Source organism: Panthera tigris, chromosome A3 (genome assembly GCF_018350195.1).
Source record: "Panthera tigris isolate Pti1 chromosome A3, P.tigris_Pti1_mat1.1, whole genome shotgun sequence".
NCBI classification, from domain to species: Eukaryota; Metazoa; Chordata; class Mammalia; order Carnivora; family Felidae; genus Panthera; species Panthera tigris.
In genome coordinates, this window is record NC_056662.1 from 73763313 (window position 1) to 73784122 (window position 20810).

The following is a 20810-nucleotide window of genomic DNA, read 5'->3' on the forward strand; positions in this document are numbered from 1 at the left end:
ATGAGAAATGCTCATTTTCAATCTTAAATATTAAAAACACATTCTTGAGGTGAATATTGTTTAAGCCAAAATTTCTTAATAATCCAAGGCCTAAATGACACTTTAGAATTCTAAAACTTGGTGCTTAACATCTTTTCTAGGGAAAGGATTATCAGTTTTTACATTATATTCACAAAGGCATTTGTGACACATTTAAAACAGTCTAACAAACCAATGGATTATTGGTTTGTTTTCCTCCCCAGTACATTAACATGAATAAACTCTGCTCATGAAATATTTGAGATCCTATTGCTTGTCAGACTAACCCTATCTCTGCCCCAACAGCTATGACAAAATTCAATATACACAGAGCTGAAGTTTTTCAAAAGGAACGTTATTTTTTAAGAAAAAGGAGAATAGAAATACCAGATTTGGAGAATTCAATTTGCAGATTTAAAATCAATTTAGAAGTCTGAAAATGAGTGAGATTAACCAGACATATAGTGCAACATAACATCTAGCTCTCTAGTAGTTCCTAACAGTAGTTGACCCTAACTTGTTCTGAGATGGATTTTTAAACTATACTATCGTATATATAACATATAGTCCAAGGTACACATGATGACGCTGCTAAAAAACAGTACTAAAATCTTCCTAAAATCTGTGATATATTTGGATATAATGGGAATAACCCCAGACTAGAATTAGGACCTGGGCATCACTCACAGTTTCACTGTCCGCTATTTCTGTGACTTTCAGCAAAGTATTTAACCCCTTTGATTCTTCTTTCCTCATTGGAAAAGAGGATTATGATGAGATTATTATGACTATAGGTCTTTCATTGAGCTTATGTGTGAGATACTATGCTAAAGCATTTTTTATACATTAATTCACAACTATTACATGATGTAGGTAGTACCTCCATTTAAAAGATAAGATTCAGAGAAAATCTGCTCAAAATTATAATGAAATAAATACCTTATTCATGTCCTTGATACTATGCCCCATAAAAAACGTGAACAATTCTAAAAGAACACAAAGTTCTTAACAACTTGCTTCCCAACCTTTTGCCCTGCAGCATTATATTTATGTAGGTTACCTGTCCGAACCTCTATATAAAATCCCTCTCCATCTGATTTCCAAGGATTCCTTAGTCTCGTTCCAAACCACCACCACCTAGAATATACCTGTACTCATGACTGCCCAATCTTTCCAACATAGTAATTCATGTCCTCCACTTGTGCTCCTGATCTATAGCCAGAGTGGGCTCTATTCATTACACATTCATGCTATTATCTTAACTCAGCATTCAATATTATAGAAATATCCCTTACATTATATACTATACTCCTTACCTTAGTCTATTCCCCACAGTGCCTCTCAGGTAAAACCCCAAATCCCTAATTTTACTGGTTTATTTTGCCAACTAAGAGATACATTGTGACAATTTTCACCTCTACATTTAAAAAAACCTTTTTTTAATGTTTTTTCATTTTTGAAAGAGACACAGTTCAAGCAGGGGTGGGGCAGAGAGAGGAGGACACAGAATCTGAAGCAGGCGCCAGGAGCTGAGCTGTCAGCACAGAGTCCAACGCGGGGCTCAAACTCACGGACCGTGAGATCATGACCTGAGCCAAAGTTGGACGCTTAACTGAGTCACCCAGGCGCCCCTCACCTCTAACTTTAAAAAAAATTTTTAATGTTTATTTTTGAGAGAGAGAGAAAGAGAGTGTGAGTGAAAGGGCAGAAAGAGAGGGAGATACAGGGTCTGAAGCAGGCTCCAGGCTCTTAGAACTGTCAGCAGAGAGCCTGATGTGGGGTTCAAACCCACTAACTGAGATCATGACCTGAGCCGAAGCTGGATGCTTAACCAACTGAGCCACCCAGGGACCTATCACCTCTACCTTTAGCACAGATGTTCTTCTAACTACAACCTAGAAATAGTCTCAATCTTTCACTTGCAGGATATGAACAGCCATTCATTGACTCTCCTTTTGTTACCAAAATTCTATTCTCCCTTGGTTTCAAGACAACACATTTTTCTGATTTTCTACTCTTCCAATTGCGTATTCTTCCTCTTAACTAGATCTTCTTCCTAATTACCAAACACCTAACCCAGCAGCATACCCTGTCAATTCTATCTTCAATATGTATCTCAAACCCATCCACCTCTTTCTATGTCCACTGACATTACTCTAACCTGATTCAACATTATCTCTTGCTTGAATTATATTGTAATCTCTCAACTACTCTCCCAGTTATTGCACCTCTTCAATTCCACACATTTTTGCTTTAGTTTGGATCATGTCACTGCTCTGCTGCAAATTTTCAAAAACTTTCAAATGCACTTTAAAAATATAAACCAGTTAGTTACAAACCCATAAGCAGCACTCAACCAAGTATTATTGGATGAATGAATAAATGTGGACAATTCAACAAGGCTTGGTCTTATGCTTTATTCTTTTCTCGATTTCTATCTACTCCCTTGAAAGAGGTCCCCTCTTACAGCTAAAAGTAGCAATGATTCTCAAATTAGAATCTTTCATACCAACTCTTACTGTCTCTAGTTCAGTTGTTCATTTTAAGACATTTACAATTATCTTTTTTAAAAAAAAAAAATTTTTTTTTAACATTTATTTATTTTCGAGACAGAGAGAGACAAAGCATGAACGGGGGAAGGTCAGAGAGAGGGAGACACAGAATCTGAAGCAGGCTCCAGGCTCTGAGCTGTCAGCACAGAGCCTGACGCGGGGCTTGAACTCACGGACCGCAAGATCATGACCTGAGCCGAAGTCGGCCGCTTAACCAACTGAGCCACCCAGGCGCCCCTACAATTATCTTATCATCATTTCAAAGCCTAAGTCGGGGGGAGAGAAGGTATAAAACAGTATATAGTATGCTACCAATTATGCCAGTAAAGGGGAAAATATATATGTGATTGCATGCCTACTCATTCACACATGCATAAGACCTCTAGGAAGATATGCAAGAAACTGGTAACACTGGTGGCCTCTAGCAACGGAAAGCATGTGGATGGAGTCCAGGGTGGGAGAGACTTCACCAAATACTTTCTGAATTTTTAACGATGTGACTGTATTATCTACCCAAAATAGTTTTTTGTTTTTGTTTTTTTTTTAAATAAACAAGCCAATAACCAAATCATTAATGTAAACCTTTCTTCTCAACTTCCCAGTTCCTGGAGAGAACCATCATTTTCCTGGCCCCAAGACTATAAACACTTCTAGTGACCCTTGATTCCTTCTCTTTCATATTTAATCATTCACCAAATCTTCCAGCACTTTCTTGGAAATACTAGAGCTCTTTTTCTTCTTTCTAATTCCATTTACTATACTGCAACAGACTAATTTTTTCTGCATCTGAATTATAGTAAATAGTCTTGCTACTCCAAAGCTGTTTCCCTTTCCACCCCCAATTCATTATCCACGACACTGCCACACTTGCTTCCCAAACACGGTATCACTTTCATCATGTTAAACCCCCTCCTCAAGAATCTATAATAGCTCCTGTTTAGCTAAACAAATGTAAAAATAAGAAACCTCTGTTGCAAAGAGGCTTAATAACTTTTGTGTCAGGTGTACCATTTCCTTCAGCAGACAGGACCAGGGAGAGTGAAATTTTTCTTAATGATTCTAACTCAAATCTTCCTTCTTTAATTTTCTACTGCCCGAGTCTGTGGAATAAATTGTTTTTATAAATTTTGTGTTGGCATATACATGCTGTATAATCTCAGTCAAGAAACTTGACCTTTCTGGGCCTTAACTGCCTTATCTGTGGAATGCTTTCATGGGCTTTCAGTAAGGACTAGATTAAAACCATTTATCAGTTGTTTTATTATCATAAGGTAAATGTTTCACCTGTTATTATCTTGTCTCCCAAAAAACCCATGGGGACTTCCTTACACTTCTTTCCTAAACCCAATTAACACCCAATGGTATTACATATAAAAGGGTACACATCCCTATGACTCTGCTTTTGATTTAGTCAACATCAGTAGGGCTGATTCTAAATAACTTAAAGTTTTCATATGTATCATCAGGCACTTTATTTCATGTTCTACTGCCTACAGTAATCAAGAAAGTGTTGTGAATCAATGATGACCTATTGATATGGGGTCATTTCACATTCAACTCTACTCATTCTAACTTATTTTGAGCCCATAAATCAGAACTTGGCTCATTTTATAACTGTGTAATGTTAAAAAAAGAATGTTAAATAATTTTCTTTGAATTTATCCAATGCATTCTGTAGCAATACGTCCTATAAACTATGAGCATGTCATTCACTCTAGTCTTTTTAAAATTAAAAACCCACTACTGATCAATATATTTCATATAAATTTTGGAAATGAATACTTTTCTGGGCCAATTTATTGAATAACTTAAATGATGACATTAAAAAATATAATTCTAATGAACACAGAAAAACATCTATGTGTTTGGAAATCTCAATTTGTATAATCTGGCAAAAAGTACAAAATGAACAATGTTTTGGTGAAAAAATGAAAAACCGTTATGTACAACAAACTAAGTTTAAAACAATCCCTAAATTGCTCATTGATTCTATTAGAAAAGTGTACTCAATTTAAACAAAAATAAAGAAAATAAAACAAGTGACCCTATTTACACATTTTTCAATTTTAGATACAGAGCTTTTCCATATTACTGTCAGTGCCAGTGTTCTCTTATACTTTAATGTTTAGTAAAAGTAATTCATTTAGAAAAAGGTTCTTAAAAATCCTAACGTTATATATTTAAACGTGATGAATTATGGAAAACATTTTCCCAACAGCATGAATTTTTTAAAATAAGTACATTTTTCTCCAATACTTTAGCTTTCTAGGAGAGTAATATTACAAAGAAAGATATGTTTTAAAGTTTCTAATGAACCATCATGTATTTCTGGACTAATGTTGGAGGACTATTTTATACACAAACCACTATCACATGTGATCTTTTCAACAGCAACAACAGTTAAAGAATCTTATACACAATCTGAAAAGAATCCACATTATAATTAATTTGTAGGGAGTCACATTAAAAACATAGTTCCTGAATATTTTATATTCATACAGATAGGAGGGAAAAAGATTACAAATTGGAATTTCTTTGCCCACAAGCAAAGAAGCAAAAAAAAAAAAAAAAAAAAGTACAAAACAAAAAAGGTAACTATCTGGTAAAATTCAGTGCAAAGACAATCATCTGCTTGGCTGACTTAGAAATTAAATTTACTTAAGTATCCAAGTTGTAGGAAACATTTTCAAGTGTTCAATACAGGACAAATGTTTGGTTCTCCATCACAAAGACACATAATATTTTCTAAGCAATAAGAAAAAAACATTAATATTGAAAAATTAAGTATTTCAAAGAAGTGGTTAAGAATATATTGCACATGCAAAACAACAGTTTAACAGTAAGATTTTTACTAATAATGAGCTGTGCAACAGACATGTTGTCACTCCTCCAACTGTGAATTATTTCTGGGCATCCAAATTTTCACTGACCTTGAAGAAAGTAGGTATTGATGGTGTGAATATAATCCTAAAGTAACTTATCTTTTCCTAGAAAACTCTGCCACATTCATTTTACACACCACACCACACCCACCTAGAAATAATCTAAATGTCTAATATAGAATACTACACAGTTAAAAAAAAAAAAAAAAACCCGAAAAACTAGATCTACATTGTTAATATCAACAAATCTTCAAATTAACTGTTGAATGAAAAATGAAAATCCAGAGTACATGTAAGAGTATGAGATCAACTGTATAAAGTTTTAAAACACATAAAAGACTACATATTATTTATGAGTACATACATATGCAGAAAAGGTATATAAGCATGTACAGAAATAATACATCAATTTCAGAACAATGGTTACCTACAGTTAGGAAGGAGAATGGATAGAATGAGATGGGGGTACAAAGGGGACTTTAACTCTATCCACAATGTTGAACATTACAAAGATTTGAAACAAATATGGTATAATGTTAACACTTTAAATTTGGTGGTTATACGGACACACATTATATTTTCTGTACTTTTCAGTTTTGAAATACATAATAATAAAAATGCAAATATTCACAAAAGAAAAGGTTCAAGCACTGCTGCCATTCCAGATTAAATACCTGGGCACACTAAAAAAAAAAACACAGGTTTTTCTCTTCCCAATAAGACAATAAATATTAATAGAAAACATTACATGACTGGCAATGTACACTTTTATAAAGTATCACACCACTGCTTATATTAAAAATATAGAATTAAAGAACAGGATTTAAATGCTTCTACTTCAAAAACTCTACTTTTGCTGGAGTCAAACGATCAAATTTCACACCACAAACAGGTTTTCCTCGCTTTAAAGAGTGTCCCTTTGAATTTTCTTATATGCCATTTTCTTTAAATGTGATTGAGAATAAAAAGGCTTAGTGTACAGGGTATAAAAGATACCTGGCTATCTGTAGTTAAATAAGACTAATGAATACACTATATTCTAACATAAACTAACACTGGCTCAATTCAAAGGTAATAAATTACTGCCAGTACAAAAACTTTCACTTTTGTTTCAAACTTTTGACCTACCAGGGAAATACAGTGTGTAACTCTGTTTACCAAACATGTTTTATCTTATCAGGAAAATTTTCCCATCTTTGTAACATTAATACTTTCTTGATCACAGATGAAGTCTTTCAAATTAAAGATAAACTACTTGCCTGTTGTTTTTGATATGCAGTGTTTGGATTTATCTTTGATTCCAAGAGTAGTGATCCTGAAAGATAAAAAATAATATTTATAAGTTTCAATTTATAAAACCTGATTAAAGTATCAGAATATAAATTAAAAAAAAAAAAACAAAAAACACTTCTGTTCTCTTCCCTTATCTAGAGATGTGAAGTAATCAAATGTATTATGATTCACATTTTTCTCTCCAGATCTGGGCTTCCTATTTAATTTAGAACACACCATCTTATCCCCATATGCCCTTAAAGGAAAAAAATCCTCTTAGGATCAACATTCAGACCCAAAATGTAAGGAGGCTAGATGTCCATTCAAGTTTTATTGAAATGAAAATTTTAAGATCTAAATGACTACTTGAAGCCAAACTCTTTTTAACAAAGTTATTTTATTGCTTTTCCATTTTAACAAATAAAACAAATTACAAAGGACAACAGGAATCTAAGTAGTTAGTACATAAATTACAGAACTGCATTTATCCTTTTCTCCTTAACAAAAGGAAGGACACTTCATGTAGAAATAAACGTCCACAACTATTTAAAATAATAGGGAGAGTGCGAGAGTTCAAAATACAATAAATCTAAGATTGTTATTTTTCTACTATCTGGACACAGCTGGTCAAACAGAGGCGTTCAGATTACAACGAGAATGGTTTTAATTACGACTCTACATTTTATAATTTAAAAATACTTCACATGACTCCTACAAAAAAATCAACGGATAAACGTTTACAATCTGCTCTGGTGTCCTAACTTGTTTAGGTTGTAAAGTATCCACTTTTTCATGGCAACCTCTACAAAGGCAGCCTGGAGGGATCCCCGACATAGATATGCTTGTGCGTGCATGTATCGTGGCAACAGTCTGCAATAACTGCAAAAAAAGGTGCCTTTTGGTTTTCCCTAGCACCTGTCGACTGGGGCGAACGGGATTCGTTAGTAAAATGGGTTAACAACAACAACAACAACAACACTGAGAAAGTAAAGTTTTACTAAGACTTTTGAAATAGACAAGTAATTGGGTAAGAAAGCAAAAATTAAGTGTGTGTGGGGGGGGTGTCGTCAGCTCCCTAGGGCGAGTAAATAACTACTCTGTTTTCTCATTACTTCCTCTCTTCTCACTCGCCCCTTTTCAAAGGAGGCGAGACTGGAGAGGAAGGGGTCAAATCCTTAATACGGATAGGAGGCGGGGGAACAGCATCAGCGTCTGACTGAGGGTAAATCCGGACAAAGTAGTTTGTTTTTACCGTACAGAAGTGCAGGCACAAAACCAATGCGCTGTCCCAAGATGTGGCAGTAACAGTACCCGGCCCAGGGCCTAAACACCAGGGCTTTGCCCAAACCGGAGGCACTGACTGTCCCCTATTCTATGTTCCAATAACCTTACCGTCGGACTCAGCCCGAACCAGCAGCGACATCCCCTTGAGCTCCTCTACGTAAGTAGAGGAGACGTGCCCGGTGCCTCGGTCGTCCCATTGACGGTCTTCGTTGAGGGTATAGACCTTCACTCGCCGCCGCGTATCCGACATGGTGGCTGCTGTCCCCTCCGCTCCAGCCGCTGCCTCCTCGCTCACGTCGTCCGCGCCCCTCACTCTTGAGAGACGGTTGCGGCGGAGGCGGCAGCGGCGGCGGCGGCTCCAGAGAGGCCCGAGTTCACCATGGCTCCCAAGGTTCAGTCGCGGGAAGGGGCAACAAGAGTCACCGAGACCTCTCCGCCCGGAGACCCGGTAACCTCTCACTTCACCCCCGCACACACCCACCCTCCCTCCCTTTACCCCCCAGAGCTCGCTCGCTCTCCCGCCGCCGCCGCCGCCGCGGTAACTACTACAGATCCGCCATCTTGTAACCCGATTCTCTAAGCCTTTCTCTTCCTCCTCCAGCAGACTCGCACGGGCTGTCCTAGCAGGGGCTACGGCGGCCGACGAGTCCAACACGCTGCACTTCTGCTTTCCGCACGCTCTTCCGAGCCCGCAGTGCTCGGTGTTCTCGCGAGGCGGTTTACTGGACCGAAGTGGGAGGGTCTACGTGCAACTTCCTCTTCTCTCGGCCCTGCCTGATGGCGCGGGATCTCGGCCGGGTGGTCGGCTCTCGCGAGTTCTCTGTCCCCTTTAGTGCCGCGAGACTGCTCTCTGAGCTAGCAGCGAGAGCCGAGTTTTGGTTTTTTTTGAAGTGGTTGCGGGCTGCCCTGAGGGTGTGACGAGTCGTGGGACTCAGCTCTGAGGAAAAAGTAGAGCAAACTTGGGAGGTACGCATCCTCGGGTGGGACTAACCCTAAGCAAGAGGGAAGGAAATGTGCTCGCACTCTTAATTGGAAGCTAACCCTGTCAGCCTGTGGGAGACAAACAGTTTAAATTTCTGTGAACATGTAGGAACAGTGATCCCTTTAAGGAGACCCGAAACCCACCAAAACTTATTATGGAATCTGTTAAAGTTAAGCATCTCCTCAGGAAGTGTTCTGTGGATCTCCAGGCAATTATAACGTGCGTGGTACGGAGTGTGTTGACAAATTCCTATTTCCCGCCAAAGCGTTTCACTGTTAGGCTTTTGGTGGCTGGCCATTGAGAAGCATCCTTTCCCCCTCACGAAAATACAGTGGCCCTTCCGTGTTTGTAAGCTCGGAAAAGAAATCTTCAGAGAAGTTGAGGGAAGTGGCGCGGACCTACGTTCCTAACACATCTAAAATAATTGTTTTGATATTTTTGAGTGTTTCTTACGGGCATTTCTTGCGTTATCTATCGGGAGGTCTTCTGCGCTGAATAAGCGGAAGGTGAATTCTCTCGGCATTCACATTGATTGTCAAACATTGCCGGGTGGATACCAGCCCTTTGCTGGGCAGTCGTTTATTTCGGTCCACGTTCGTTCTCGATGGAATCCTTTTATTCGTTTTTAAAGCCTTTCTCAGCTTGTTCTGTCTTTAGTTCTTTCTAACCCATTAGTCTGAAAAGTGAAAACCAGACGAATTGCACACGTAGCCCCTGCGGCGCATCTTGGGAGTTGTCGTCAGGACTTACCTGTGGTTTTGACAAGATCTTCTACGTAGACACCCTTCGGAGGTGCACTAAAAACGTGAGAAGTCTTAGGAAGAACAGACGCCTGATACAAAATAAATTCTAATTGCAAAATCTGAATACATAGGATTTTTTTTTAATCTGAAGGAGACCTCAGAAAATGTACTTGAATTAAGTAGTTAATGTAATAATAGGACCCGTTAATTGCTGTGATTGATGTGGACAAAATGCATTTTGAGCCCAGAGAAAATATTTCTGTCATGGGTCAAAGAAAGCTTCACAGAAGTTTTGAACCAGGTGTTTGAGGATCCCTGAATGGGAATTTGCATTTTGGCTTGGGAAAGTGTTCAAGGCTGAGAGGACAGGAAGAACAAAGTCATTATATGTTACTGGCCTAAAAGAACTTCTCTGTAAGTAATATTTAAGTTAAAGGAATGACAACTACGAAGAAGTCTGTTTAATACTATATGTGTCAAGGTTAATGGCCCTACTAACTCTGGATAAAATGGCGAAATAATAGTTATTTCCTGTATTTACTCAATCATTCCTAGTATTTGTTGATCATATACTATGTGCTAGGACACTGTTCCATACAGTGAATAAATAGAAGTCCCTCTTGTCACGGAGCTTACATTCTAGTGTAGGAAGACAATGAACAAATATATATATGAGTACAAAAAAATAAAAGTAGCAAAAGGTCAGTGAGCTTGGGAAGGAAAATGGTGTTTATTGAGGAGGGCCTCTGAGGGAGGTAGTCAGCCATGCATTTCCTCAAGGGAAGAGAGCATGAGGGAGCCGGACAGCAAAGTACAAAGCCTTGTGGCTGTAGCATGCTGAGTGAGAGGGATAATAAGGAAACCAGTGTCTTTAAACCCAAATTTTGTAATACTATACACATTGTTGTACAGATGTACCCCAGTTTAAAAATTTTTTTAATGTTTATTTATTTTTGAGACAGAGAGAGACAGAGCATGAATGGGGGAAGGGCAGAGAGAGAGGGAGATACAGAATCGGAAGCAGGCTCCAGGCTCTGAGCCATCAGCCCAGAGCCTGACGCGGGGCTCGAACTCCCGAACCGTGAGATCGTGACCTGAGCTGAAGTCGGACGCTCAACCGACTGAGCCACCCAGGCGCCCCAGATGTACCCCAGTTTAAACTGTCTTCTATGTATGTGTCATTTCCAGTAGTTTCCACCCTTCAACAATAAGTGATTTACAGAAATTATTTCATGTGTTCAAAATATATTTGAAGTTAAATTCCTAGAGCAGGGATTTTCAGCATTGGCACTAACATTTTGGGCTAGATAATTCTTTGTTGTGAGAGGTTGTTCTGTGCATTACAGGTGTTTAGCAGCATCCTTATTTTCACCCATCTGATGCCAGTAGTATTGCACCCTTTCGTCCAGCTGTGATCACCCAAATCATCTACCATCATTGCCATTGTCCTTGGGAGGCACATTACATTTTTTAATTCTTGAAGGTTTAAAAAATTACGTTGTTAATATATACAATTAGGTTGTCGTTTGATTGACTCATGTCCTTGAAATGTGAGGCTTTCTGTTTTCACCCTTCCCCTTCTGTTAAATGTTTTAATAAACAAGAGTTTGCTATATTCACTCATTTTTTTTCTTTAAGATGATTAAGTCTTTGCCATTTAAATAAACCATCAAACTAATAACCTATATCCTCTTCAGCCACATTCCTATTTCTTTTCCCCTTTACAGCCAAACTAAGTGTTGAAGTTGTTTATATTCCCTTCATTTCTTCATCTCTCACTTGTTCCTTAGTTGAACCTATTCTGATTTCTATCCCTTCCATCCTCCTGCCTTGCCTTCATCATAAAGCTCTTTATAAACTAGCTGAAGATATCTATGTTAATAATGCCACTGGACATTTTTCAACCCATTTTACTTGAACTAAGCTAATTTGTTTTGAGGGAGAGAGAGAGAAAGAATCCAAAGCAGGCTCTGTGCTGTCAGCATGACATCCCACTAACCGTGAGATCATATAACCTGACATGAAATCAAGAATCAGACTCATAACTGATTGAGCCACCAGATGCCCATACTTGATCCAAGTTAAAATTGACACTTTTTTGTCTGAACTTTGTTCCCTACAGTCATCTCATGACAACTCTTGCTTTATCCTTCAGATGCTGCTAGTTGCCACTTTCATAGAGGAGCCTCTGACTCCCCTGACTAGATAATATCCTCTTGGAATGTTACAGACACCAAAAAACCCAATTCAGAGTAGTTTAAATGATAAGAGAATTTATTGGCTCATGAATGGGAAGTCTGGAGATAAAGGGAAACCTCAGATAGACTCTATTGGTTCAACATGAACAGCGAGAACTTGTTTTCCTTCTCCCTCTGAATTCTATATTCTGCTTTGTCAAATTCATCTAAGGCTTAAGATCTTTTGTATCTTAAGACAGTGGCCAAGAGCTCCCCAGTTTCCACAGTTCTTCATTCACAGCAAAAGAGAGTTTCCTCACATATTCCCAGTTGCATTTTAATTAGACTAATATAGGTCACATGTCTACCCTTGAACCTAGAGATTTGAAGTCTAGGGAATGTCAGGCACTGATTGGTGGAGGCTAATCAAGGCCCATCCTGGGGGCTGGGGATGGGTTTAATCCCACCCAAATCCCGTGGATATACCATGTGATAATGGATAAAACAGATGTGGGAAGACAACCAGAGTATCTGTTTTATTTTCTTATTACATATTCACAGGACCATGCACCCTTCCATTGTAGCATTTGTCATATGTGTAGCTTTATTTGTATGATTTCTGATTAATAATTGTCTCTTCATCTAGATGACAAATTTCTTTGAGTTCAGGGGTCTATGTTTTTTTCTTACCATTTTATCTGTAGTGCCTAGCGGAAGGTGTGGAATATAGCATGAACTCAATAACTGTTCAAAGATTGAAGTTTCCTTAGAAGTTTACTACTCAATTTGACATGCTCCCTAGCAGGTAATTTAATAACTCCCCTATCAAATCAACTGAGATTAAATTACATCTTTGAGGGGCGCCTGGGTGGCGCAGTCGGTTAAGCGTCCGACTTCAGCCAGGTCACGATCTCGCGGTCCGTGAGTTCGAGGTTCGCGTCAGGTTCTGGGCTGATGGCTCGGAGCCTGGAGCCTGTTTCTGATTCTGTGTCTCCCTCTCTCTCTGCCCCCCCCCCCCCCCCCGTTCATGCTCTGTCTCTCTCTGTCCCAAAAATAAATAAACGTTGAAAAAAAAAATTAAAAAAAAAAAATTACATCTTTGAAAGCTACAGATTGGTGTGTCTAATTTCTAAGTAGTCAGTTTTTGACGCACTACTGAAAGTTGTGAAACAAATCTGATATATTTTTTACATTTTTTAACAGTTTCTGATTCCTTGTAGGATAAAGTTCTGTAGGGTGGCATACAAAGCTCTTCATGGTTTAGCCCCTACCAAATCCTGGCTCTTTACTCTCAAGAGCAAGGCTATGGACTGTGTGATTTTCCCTGGGGTGATTTTTTCAATCATAGCTCTTCCCATACCATTTACCAAATATTCTTAGGAGCCTTTTCTCTGGGTGATTGTCGTTTCTCCAGGTGTTCCCTCATACCCTGACAGAATAGAGGCAGAGGAAGGTGGCAAGAGGTCCATCTGTTTGGTATTCAGGCTTTCATTTAATTACTCCTTTCAACACTGCTTTCACAGTGGCCCACTAATGTGACTAGTGTCTCCAAGTCAAAAGACTCTCCTAATTCAGAAAATAAATCTCAGTCTCCTGAGGTGGTGGTGGCAACAGTGTTCAAAGGGCTTATATGGGTATGAGTGTGTGTAGAGGGAGATGGTAGTCCTTTGGTTATGTGAGGTTGGGAAGGGAACCCTTTCTATATAGTTTGACCCTGTCCTCAAATTCTGAGCCCTGATCCTTTCTGATTTGTTGTGGAGATAATTAATTCTCTTCTTCTCTGATCATCTCTGTGGTAAATTAGGTTGTAACTTCCTCTGTTCTCCTAAGGTCCACTACTGCTCCTACCATTTGCTTGCCATGCAAATGACATTTGTTAAAATATCTTATCTGCTATTGTCTCTTTTGTTATGTTTGCCCTTTGGACTCTATACTTAAAAACTTTTTTAATTTAACTGTATGTGGCTAATTTTCCATTTTTGACAAAGGTATTCTAATATATTTCATGTTTAATTCTGTATTCCACTTGGATTTTTTGTATATGTGAAGTAGGATGCTAATTTAAAATTTTTCCTCCAAATGGAGAGCCACTTGTCAATATCATTTATAGATTAAATAATTTGAAGTGCTATTTTAATCATACTCTTTACTAAGTTTACAGTCACATATACATAAATATATCTGGATTTTAAATTTGTAAAAAATTTTATTATTTTGAGAGAGAGAGAAAGCATGAGTGGGGGAGGGACAGAGAGAAAGGAGAGAGAGAGAATCCCAAGCAGGTTCCACACTGTCAGTGCAGAGCCCCACGCAGGGTTCAAACTCATGAACTGTGAGATCATGACCTGAGCCAAAGTCAGACACTCAGCTGACTGAGCCACCCAGATGCCTCTGTATCTGGGTTTGAGTCTGAACTCACTACATTGTTTTCATTGTTTTAGTTGGCTAACTGTAGTGTGACAGTTTTAATTGCCATAGTTTTTTATTACTTGTTTTGGTATTTAATTGATATGGTGGCCATATCAGTGCACTGTTCAGATCCCCTTCAAGAGGACCTACTTTGGGGAACATACTTGACTGACAGCCAGCTGCCACTGCTTTGGGTCCATTGCATTTGAGCTGAGGCCGTAAAAACCTTGAGCTGCTCCTAGCCAGTAACTGAGCACAGCAGGAGTACTACTATACTTGTCCTTTACTGTCCAGTGTAGAACTTCTCTGTGGGCAACTGTGGCTTGGGGAACTTCTTAGCAGTCTGGAAGAGACTTTCTTGGAACTACACTATAATCTGAAGCTCTTTCCACTCAGTATTTCCTTCCCTTCCTTCTTTTTACAGAGGTCAAACTTGTATTATGGTCTGTAGGCTCTCTCTGTCAATTCCTGTCTATTTTATTCTTCACAGATGTTTCCTCCAGTCATTATCTTACATGTTTAATCCCTTCTTGGCATCTGTGTCTCTGAGGGCTGGAACTGACATATGTGGTACAGGGAGTGGTGTAAGAAATCAGGCAGTAAGATGGGGTTTGGGGAATAGTTGACTCAGTCCTTGGCACAAGGTGGCCACTTGACTAATGATTTGACCAGTAGTGACCTAGGAAAACTTCCCGTAAGAGGGGAATGCTGTTGTCTAGACAGTGATTTAGGCGTTTGAAAAATATGGGGAAAACAATGCCTACAAGGATAGCAGAGCTGGCCACTTAAGTTGTACTACTGCCTTGCAGGGGGATATTGAGTTGACACTTAACACACAGTTAAAGCTAAGTTTGGGAGCCAGGAGGCCTCTTTGGGCTTCATAAAAAGGCCCTTATTTCCTTCAGTGTAAGAACAGATATGGGATTTGACAGAGTTACAGAGCTCTAAAGATATTTGAATGCTTAGCCCGTGGGCGGGGGAGTGGGGGAGAGGTCTGCTGTGCAGTTAGGCCCCTGGTTGGGAAATCCTGCAGCTTGAAATATGGGATGGTGTGGTAGAGCCCCTCCCTATGGAATGTGATGGAAACCTCAAGATAAGGGAAGGCAACCTGGCTATGTGTGCATGTGCAATATTCTTCACAACTTTGTAATATAGACTGCCCATTCAGACTGTATGTTACTATATATGGGAGACACGGGAGCAAAAATTGAAGAAAAGGCACACCCCCCCCCGCCCCCCCCGCTGCACTCAGGGCTCAGCTTTTGGGTTTTAGCCCACTGAGCCTGTGCTGGCACAAATAAAGTTGCTTCCTGGAAAGAAAAGCCTCGGGTCCAGACTCTCTGTGTGTGTGATTCACCACTACATCTCGTGGGGTGTACCTCTCATCCAGGAGGTGGAGATGGTGTTTTACCTCTCTTATCGCAGGGGTATGAACCAGGAGAGGCAACCTCACCTGGTGCCAATGGACTGCTTGATCCATGTGTGCTGGGGTGGGGGTCCTGGATGCACAAAGGACCCTGGTGAGGCCCAGGAACCACCTCAGGGAGCACTGCCCATCAGACCGGTAAGAGCCAGCATTCATTTTGGTAGACCTGCCCCTGAGAGGCAGAAGGGGAGCCTGATCACCTCCCAGAGTTGCCTGAGTAGCTCCATGAAGAACGAAACCACAACTCCAAGGTGCTGCTGGGCAGTGGGTTGGAGTCACTGTGTGACTGTGTGTGAATGAGATGGAGAGTGGAAAGGTTCTGACCTGACCAATGGGCTGAAGCTAGTGTTTGGCCCTGATCCATGGTTCCGTTGTGACCTCATATGGCTTAGGGCAGCATCAGACTTGGGAGTCTGATCTGGGTCAGGGTTTGATACTGAACCCAACAGTGTCAAGAGGCACCTGAAATATCTCCAAGAGGAGAGTGGCTGGAAACGGACAAAGCGAGTGCGTCCTCTCCAAATTAGTCCCTCCCTTCCCCGCTTTTCCTCTCCTGTGCATGAAAGTTGTCGGATAGGGGAAGGAAATGAGTGGAAAGCAGAGTAAACCGACTCCCCTAGAGTGTATGTTGAGGAATTTCAAAAAGGGATATTCAATAGATTATGGTGTGAAATTAACTCCTGGAAAGCTCCAGACATTCTTTGAAATTGATTGGCCATCGTTCAGGGTGGGCTGGCCCTCTGAGGGCTCACTTGATAAGGAACTAGTTGGCTGAGTGTTCAGGGTCGTTTTGGGGGATCCAGGCCACTCTGACCAGTTTCCTTACATTGATTGTTGGTAAGACCTGGTCCTATCTTGGCCGCCCTGGCTAAAAGTCTGTATTGAAGAGATCTGTAAAGTTATGATAGCTCATGTCACGGCTTCCTCCAAATGCCAGCCAAAAACTGAAAAATCCATACTGTTGGGAGAGCCTGAGAGAACCCCACCACCGTATGCCCCACTGTACCCCTCGCTGCCACCTGTGTCTCCAGCCACCCCAGCTACTGAAACCCCACTGAGCTTGCCCCTAGTCCTGAGGCCTTGCCACCTCTAGCACCACTGGCCTCTCTGGATGTGACCGGCTCGCCCGGACCACCATTCCTAACCCCATAACACCCCTCCTGGAAGGCAACTAGAAGATCAGGCGGCGGAGACAGTCCTTCCCTGGAGCAACACCAGGGAGCCCTACAGATGCCACTGAGGGAAACTAAGGACCTATTATGATCAGGAAGGCCAGATCCGAGAAGGCCAGCATGTTTTTGTATACCAACCCTTTACCACCATGGACCTCCTCAGTTGGAAGCACCGTGTTCCTTCCTATACAGAGAAGCCCCAGGCTATGATTGAACTAATGCAGTCCAAAATTGAAACCCACAAATCTCCCTGGAAGCACTGCTGCCAACTCTTCCTGACCCTCTTCAACATGGAGGAGTGTCGCCAAAATACTCAGGCAGCCCTAAAATGGTTAGAGGAGAATGCCCCGGCTGGGACACTAGACACCCAGGCTTATGGTCAGGCTCACTTCCCTGGGAAGAACCCCCAATGGGACCCAAATGACTCAAGTGTAGATGTAGGGCTTGCAAGGACTGAACCGTATCAAGAAGCCCTTCTAAATGGCATGAAGGAATGAGGAAGAAGGGCCATAAATATGAATAAAACATAAGAAGTGCTCCAAGGACCTGAGAAGAGCTGGAGCCAATGCCATGAGAGACTATGTGAGGCATTTCGTTTCTACACCCCTTTTGATCCAGAGGCGCCCGTTAACCAGCAGATGGTCAATGCGACTTTCATAGGTCAGGCCCAAGGGACATCAGCACAACTGTAAAAGCTAGAGGATTTCGCGGCATGAATGCCAGTCAGTTGCTGGAAGTAGCAACTAAGGTGTTTGTTGACCATGACCAGGTGGCACGGAGGCAAGAATGCCAGAAGGTGCAGAAAAAGCCAGACTTATTAGTTGCTGCCTTGGTGGAGTGGTCAGAATGCTCCTGGAAAGATGCCTGCCCTGCAGGGACAGGGCAGGGGCCAAAAAGGGGAATGGCAGGGAGGATCATCTAGCCCAGGATCACAGTTAGGATGGAACCAATGTGGTCACTGTCATCAGGAGGGCCGCTGGAAAAATGAGTGTCCCCTGTGGCTGGGTAATTTTCAACAGGGCCCCAAACAGAAAGAAAAAGGCCATGTGGTCCAGGACCAGTACCAACCAGCATCACTGCCTCATGGGGCCCCCGAAGATGATTTGTGGGGCTAAATGCCATGGAAGACTATGAGTAGGACTATGATAGACCGGGCTCTATTTTATTAGGCCCCCAAGAGCCTATGGTCCAAATGAATGTGGGGGACTGATCCATCGACTTCATAGTAGATACTGGGGCAGAACACTCAGTGGTGACCCAACCTGTGGGCCCCCTCTCACAGAGACAAGCCACCATTGTGGGGTCCATGGGCAATTGGACACGTTGTCCCTTCCTGCTGCCCCAGTGGTGCAGTTTAGGCAGCCATGAAGTCATCCGTGAATTCCTCTATCTCTCCAACTTCCCTGTGGCTTTAATGGGCCAGGACCTGTTGGGAAAGTAGCAGGCCCAGAGAACTTTCAACTCCCATGGACAAGCTGCTCTGATCCTACGAAAGCTGGAAGCAAAGATTATGACTGTCATGATTCCCCAAGGGGATGAATGGCATCTCTACAGTCTCATGGAGGAGCTACCACAGAGACCTGAGCTGCCCTTCAGAGTACCGGGGGTGTGGGCTGAGGACAACCCACTAGGACTGGCCTCCAGTAATTGTAGAACTAAAGCCAGGGGCAGGGCCCATCTGCCAAAAACAGTATTGCATCCCTTGTAAGGCACAGATGGGTATACAGAAGCACCTGTAAAATACGGGATCCTCCCACCCTTGTCAGTCATATTGGAACATGCCTCTCCTACCAGTCCAGAAGCCAGGCACTGATGACTATCGGTTGGTCCAAGACCTGTGTGCAATAAACCAGGCTGCTGTCACCCTGCAACCAGTTGTTCCAAACCCATACACTGTCTTGGGTCTTATCCCCACCGAAGCTGCCTTCTTCATATGCCTAGACCTCAGTGATGCCTTCTGCATCTGCCTGGCCCCCCCAGAGTCAACCAATCTTTGCCTTTAGTGGGAGAATCCTGAAAATGGTGACAAGGGTGAGTTAACCTGGACCAGCTTGCCCCAGGGGTTCAAAAACTCCCCCGCTATTTTCGGCACTGCATTAGCCTCAGACCTAAGAGCCTTCCCAGCAGATCAACATGGCTCTGTCTTGCTTCAATACGTAAATGACTTACTGCTAGCTGGAAGGTCTCAGGAGGATTGCATGGAAGGAACTTACCATCCTATGGGAAACTGGTGATAAGGTCTCAAGGAAAAAGGCCCAAATCAGTCAAAAGAAAGTCAAGTACCCTGACTTTCGTCTCTCACAGGGGCAGTGCCAACCTGGCTCAGAGAGAAAATAGACCGTTTGTTTGATCCTGGTCCCGTCGACCTGACGTCAGGTTCAGGAGTTTCTTGGGGCTGCAGGCTTCTGTAGAATCTGGATAACTAACTTCTCGGCCTTATGAGGCCACAAAAGGGGGAGAGTGGGAACCTCTGTTATGGGAGCAAGTACAGCAAAGGGCCTTTGAAGGGACCAAATGGGCCCTCACCAACGTGCCTGGTCTGGGGCTCCAAGACATGTCCAAGTCCTTGTATGTTCATGAACATACTGGCATCGTGGTGGGAGTCCTAACCCAGATGTTGGGGTCATGGCATTGCCCAGTGGCATATCTCTCCAAGCAGCTTGACACTGTTGCCCAAGGCTGACCACCCTGCTTGCAGGCACTTGCAGCCATGGCCCTCTTAGTCTCCATTGCTGACAAATTAACTGTGGGAGAAGAATTGACAGTCCAAGTGCCATATTCAGTATTGACATTAATGGAGTACAAGGGACAATACTGACTAACCAACACCTGGATGATCAGATCTTGGGGAATGCTATATCAGAACCTGTGCATTCACTTAGAAGTAGTGTGGACCCTAAACCCTGCAACCCTACTGCCTGTCGGGCCAGGTCAACCAGATCATGACTGCATTGAAATCATGGATGAGGTGTTCTCCAGCTGACCGGACTTAAGGAACCAGTCCCTCAATGACCCCAACACTGAGGATTTCACTGATGGTAGCAGTTTTGTGAAAGAGGGAGAATGCCTTGCAGGGTACTCTGTGGTAACCCTGAATTCTATCATTGAGACCAAACCCCTGCCCAAGAGGTCTTTGGCACAGAAGGCAGAGCTCATCATGCTAACCCGAGCCCTTCAACTGGCGGCAGGGATAAGTGTTAATATATACACAGACTCTTAAGTATGCCTTCCCCACCCTCCATATACATGGGGCTTTATATAAAGAGAAGGGTCTAATAAACTTAGGAGGAAAAGACAAAGTATGGTAAGGAAATCCTTGAACTCTTAGATGCTGTGTGGGGCCCTGAAAGAGTGGCAGTCATGTATTGTCAGGTACATCAAAGGGGAGATACCATGGCTGCATGGGGAAACCAGGCAGACTGAGAAGCAAAGCTTGTGGCCTCCAAAGGAACAATGGAATCAGTGGCTTTAACTGCTGCACTGTTCCCTAGTCCACTGGTAGAATGGGAACCTAATTACTCACAACATGGGAGTACCTGGTTTAAGACTGAAAATGGAAGCTACCTTCAAGGTGGATGGTGGAAATTTGAAGGTGGCAGAATAGCAATTCCTGAGGCCCTGGCTCGAGCTTTTGTCAAGCAGTTCTATCAGGAAACCCATATTGGCCATACAGCTTTTGAGACTACGGTCAGCCAACATTTCTACATCCTTCAACTCTCCATAGCCTGAGCAGTATGCAAGCAATGTGGAACGTGTGCCCGGATTAACCCACGTCAGGGACCCAAGACCCCTGTGCAGAGTGTCGGGGGAGCCCCATTTGAAAATATGATGGTAGACTTCACTGAGCTTCCCTAGGTCCAAGGTTGTAAATATCTGTTGGTCTTTGTGTACAT

General features: G+C 42.0%; 1 protein-coding gene across 3 annotated transcripts in view; it reads right to left on the reverse strand.

The window, feature by feature from the left end:
* PPP4R3B (protein phosphatase 4 regulatory subunit 3B) overlaps positions 1–8500 on the reverse strand; it is a 64353-nt gene extending 55853 nt beyond the window's left edge. For 2 of the 3 annotated variants that reach the window (XM_007075388.3, XM_007075389.3), the window contains exons 1-2: positions 8117–8500; positions 6712–6767 (exon numbers count right to left, since the gene is read on the reverse strand). In XM_007075388.3, coding sequence (XP_007075450.1) covers positions 6712–6767; positions 8117–8258 — 198 coding nt within the window. In that variant the 5' untranslated portion in view covers positions 8259–8500. The remainder of the gene's footprint in view (positions 1–6711; positions 6768–8116) is intronic. The other variant, XM_007075387.3, reaches the window with a different exon arrangement.
* Between the last annotated feature and the right edge of the window lie 12310 nt (positions 8501–20810).